The sequence below is a fragment of the Poecilia formosa genome, unplaced genomic scaffold (genome assembly GCF_000485575.1).
Source record: "Poecilia formosa unplaced genomic scaffold, Poecilia_formosa-5.1.2 Scaffold345, whole genome shotgun sequence".
In the NCBI taxonomy this organism is placed as follows: domain Eukaryota; kingdom Metazoa; phylum Chordata; class Actinopteri; order Cyprinodontiformes; family Poeciliidae; genus Poecilia; species Poecilia formosa.
In genome coordinates this window covers 413,345-418,180 of record NW_006800284.1, presented here as the reverse complement: position 1 = coordinate 418,180, position 4,836 = coordinate 413,345, and the positions used below count along the sequence as shown (strand labels likewise).

The 4,836-nt window shown below is 40.1% G+C and overlaps 1 protein-coding gene across 2 annotated transcripts in view; it reads right to left on the bottom strand.

Moving 5' to 3' along the window:
- The window catches only part of stac (SH3 and cysteine rich domain), a 34,658-nt gene extending 31,708 nt beyond the window's left edge, over positions 1–2,950 (bottom strand). Inside the window, exons 1-2 of one of the 2 annotated variants that reach the window (XM_016661844.1) lie at positions 2,197–2,950; positions 623–655 (exon numbers count right to left, since the gene is read on the bottom strand). In XM_016661844.1, the coding sequence (XP_016517330.1) occupies positions 623–655; positions 2,197–2,310 (147 nt within the window). In that variant the 5' untranslated portion in view covers positions 2,311–2,950. The remainder of the gene's footprint in view (positions 1–622; positions 656–2,196) is intronic. The other variant, XM_007574143.2, reaches the window with a different exon arrangement.
- Between the last annotated feature and the right edge of the window lie 1,886 nt (positions 2,951–4,836).

Below are 4,836 nucleotides of genomic sequence, written 5' to 3'. Positions count from 1 at the left end.
TGTTCTTGGTCTGACTCAGTTTCTTCTAAATAAACACATTTCAAATTAATGCAATCAGAGCTAAAAAAAAAAAAAAGAAGAAAAAAAAAGAAAAGAAAACAGAAAAATCCATTTGCAAGGCTTTTGTTGTGCATATTTTGATTTTTGATTAAATTTAAGTGCTCATTTTCTTTCATTTTGAAAACTTCCCAACCTTTCTGGTGATGCAGTCGGTAGATTAATCATTATTTGTGTAATTTTATCATCCGTCTTCTTTTTGGTGCTGCATTGAATACAGAGCAGTGAGGGAAATGTGTGCATGCAGCTCATGCATCAGGTTTATGGGACCCATCATAAAGCAGGAAGGGTTAAACAAACCGCAGCTACTAGTCAATGCTAAAGTTTCAAATCTTAATCACATGCAGAAGAAGTGCTATTTATAAGTATGGGTGATGATGGATTTAACTAGATTCCTTAAAGTGATTTTACTTTAAAAGCACCAAAAGTTAATAATCTGAAACAGGTTTTATCTATCTATCTCTATCTCTATCTATATATATATATATATATATATGCATGCAGGTATGTTTTTATATAATGAAGGCCTAAAATCAGCTGAGTTTACACAGGAGTGGAGGCTCACCTTGCGCTTCTGATGCTCAGGTCTCAGAGTATTCTTAAAAGGAGGAATGAAAACACAGACACAGCTTTACTACCAGAGAACTTTTCTACTTTTTCTATCAACAAAACGTCCGGTGTGGCGCTGCTGCTCATTTCAACTCAGATTTAAACTGACTGTCAGCACAGGTGGAGCTAAACTAGACCAGCTCCTCACTCACATTTGGAGCGAGAGCAGGCCTGCTGGGTCCTGTGTGGGAGTTTTTGGGACAGGAGAGGAGAAGAGAAGAGCGGACGACTACAGTCCAATAATGTGCTGCTAATTGTAGGAGGCCGGCCAACATGTGACCCACATAGACAACGCCAGAGGCAGCTACAAATCTCTGCTGCTCGGCTTCCATCAGGAACAAGCAGAAAGCGTAAAACTACTTTTGGTTAGACACAATTATTAGAACCAAAATTAAACACTTTTGAATCTAATTTAATCAGGAAACTCCTTATAACTTGTTGATTCAATAAAATATAATGCAAAAATCAACAATTATCTAAAGTAAGATAATTAAACACAAAGTTATAGGAGTTAAAATTAGTTTTGTAACTTATCTGGCTCACTTTTACAGTGCAAAAACACAAGATTTTACCAAGTATTTTTGTCTAGTTTCTAGTGTAAATATCCAAGATTTGAAATAAAAAAAATGAACTCAGACTTTAAGACAATATGATTCCTCAATATGGAAGAAATATAAATGTAATCTCTACTTTTGTACACTTTTAGACTAATTACTGGTCTGAGTATGTTGTTCTTTCAGCAAATTGTCTTTTTTAAAGTCTGTATAATTTAGTCAATTATTGATCATTGCTAAGTTAGTTGACGATTATTTCAGTAATCAGTTTATCACAAATTATCCAATGAATCTTTTCATCCCTACATTTTGGAAATAAATTCCTCTGACGGGTGAAGCTTGACCCAAACTGGGGCATCAACAGGACGACGACAACAAACACAGACGGGAATCTATAACAGAACAGCTGGAAAAAACAACCAAAGTGCTGCAACAGTCAAATTAAAGTCTAGACTTTAAGCTGATGGAAACTGGAGGGACATTAATAAGTTTGGAATATCGGGTAATTCACATTTACATGATATGAGCAATCCAAACAGAGAACTGCTAAATAAAGATTTTACTTCTAAAAGTGCAGTTATACACTCTCCATTTGGCTTCCAATGGGATCAATAAACAATAACAGTCCAGAATCTGTTGTTTGCTCTCTAAAATTCAGATTTAATAAAAATAAAAAATAAAAATAAAAAATAAAAACACATTTATACTGATTCCTAAAACCCCAAAACAGAAGGATGGTGCATCTCCATCTGGTTCTCTAATAAATAATAATATTTCTGATTATTATTCAATATTATGTCTCTGTCAGGTGAAACTGAATATTCCTCTATGATTGGTTTTAAAACTATTTTGAAACTATTGTTGCTGTTTAGTTGACCGCAGCTGAACTGATTTGAAAGAAGTTTCTTGTTCTTAGACTTGTATCCTGTTAAAACTCGAGTGTTGATTAGGAAATAATATGATTTCCAGGGCAGACCTTGGTTTCCTGCTGGCTGGCGCTCATCGTCGGGGATTTTGGAGCCTCATCCTGGTCCTGCTCGTCCTCTTTGCCTCCGCTGTCGTCCTGAACTGCGTTCGCCGGTGGGATCATCCTCTCTTTCTGTGTGCTCTGTTTGAAAAAACGCTGCTGCCCTTCAGAGGGGAAAGCTCGTTTCCACTCCCCCAACCCGAAACAGTCACAGTGAAGTCACCCAGAACCGAGTGACACGGCAGGAGGAAGAAACAAAGATCCGAGAGGAAAGGAGCAGACACACACGGAAAGAGGAGATTTCCGAACTAAACTGCGTCCCGCTTCGGCTCCAGCTGCGTGGCGTGGCGTCGTGCGTAAACCTTCCAAGACGTTTCCAAGAACACGCTGCGCGCTTTGCGCCTCGCAGCGCCCGATCCGGCGGCTTTAAGGGAAGATCCGGACGGGGAAGGAGGAGAAACGCGACGTCGTCCTGCGTGTTGTCAAAATTTAGACTTCCAGAACACGGAGGCAACACGCCCACTATGGGCAGCCCACTCCACGCGTGCCTCTTGTTTCTGGAGCAAGCTCGTTACTTAATATGACACACTAACTTTCACACAGATTTCCACCATGACTTTAGTTCTGGTCACATTAACTTCCCCACAGACGATGTTTTCCTTCACGGTATGAGAATCTTTAGGATGATTTATCTTTAGGGTGAAAACTAATTTGTTTTTATGTCTGCAGCTTCTTTTCAGTGTTGGAGGTGGCTAATGTGCTCACAATTTAGAAAAAATAAATAACTTGACGGTCATGTTTTGTACTATTAAGCAGAGTACCCAAAACGATTAATTGGGTTAATCATGATGAATCAATTATGGGAATAACCACTAATTAATTAAGTAGTCCAATAATCTTTAGTAGTGCCATTTATAGCTAAATCAAGTAACTATGTTACCTTCAGTTGTTGCAATTTGTACATGTCTTTTACTTCCTGATTTAATGCCTTGAAACTGAGCCTGTCTCTTTAAAACCTTCAGGAAGTCGTTACAAAATGGCTCCTCAACAACAATTTTACCAGCATTTCACTGAGAAGTAGCTCCTGTTATGATCTCAATAGATGCTGCAGTTCTACCAGGTGTTCGCTAACTGCTGCTGGCTAGTCTGAAGGAGCTGAGTGGGGGAGGGCTGCTCTGTGAGGTGGAAGTGGACTTCAGCGCAGGGCATTCTGGGTAAATACAACCAAAATAAACATGCTAGAATGTTTATTTTGGTTGTAGTTTGGACCAAAATAGCAGTTTGGATTTTTCCAAAGAAGGAAGTTGCGCTCAATGGCTTCTTCGCTTCCTTAAGTGGTTTTTAATGCATCGGCCCCCCAGGTGAGGAGGGGAACAGGTTTTTCAGATAGTTTGGTTGGTTTGACTTGGTGTAGTATGAAGGCGAACCGCAGCAGCTGAAAATGTAACAAATGTAGCTGCTCTGGTCTCAAATCGAATCAAATCTACAGGACTATCAGGTGTGAAAACACCCTGAAAGTTTCTTTATCCAGAGCTCAAAGCTGAAAGTGTTAGCAATCAGGCACACAGGCACACGCACGCACACACACACCCGCACACACACACACGTCTGTCCCAGTATGACTTGCATTAATGGATGAATGGATTCCCCAAGAACCAAGGCTAATTAGCTAACTTATTATGAGCCTCCCCTGGAACGTCTCTGCAGGATACAACAAAGTAATGAGGAAGATATATGTGTATATATATATATATATATATATATATATATATATATGTGTGTGTGTGTGTGTGTGTGTGTGTGTGTATTTATGGATCTTGGATGTCCAGGATATGAAACATCCAAGATCCATAAATACATCAAGGACAAGGCCTCAACGGACGATATGCTCAGCGAATGTCTCAGGCAATGGGGAACAGAGGAAGAGGTGCTGGAGGAACCATCATGGGAGGACAAGCCCCTACATGGGATGTACCACCGACAAATAACTGAAGTGGCTGATATCAGGAAATCCTACCAATGGCTGGAGAAAGCTGGACTCAAGGACAGCACAGAGGCCCTCATCCTGGCCGCCCAGGAACAGGCACTAAACACCAGAGCAACAGAGGCTCAGATCTACCACACCAGACAAGACCCAAGGTGTAGGTTGTGCAAGGAGGCCCTTTTACTGGTGAAACATTTTGATAATCAGAAATCCCTGATGTTTGCCCAAAATAAACCATCGCCCTTGTCAGAGGTGAACTAAAAATACTGAGGGGTATCCTGGCGAGTCGATGTTCTTCCCTGAGCAGCAGGTCTGTAAGTGGGGAGTTTTAAGGGAAAAATGTTATCAGCAGCCATGTTGTTATGAATGAATGATCCAGAACCAAACATAAGATAAAGTTTCTGGATAATAAAAAGCAAAACACTTGTCTTTTTCAGCAGCCATTTTACAGTGCATAGAGCTGTAAAAATAACTGACCAAATGTGCTGGAGCGCAGCTGTGGTTGCTAGGTAACAGGTAGAACTCTGCTGGGGTTACTAGGCAACAGTGCAGTGCCCATGGAATTTAACTTTACAATCCACACCAAAAAACATTAGCCAAAAAATGGCAAATGTGCATTTTGATCTCCCTTTACAATGGAGTAATATGGCCATACTAAGAAAAAA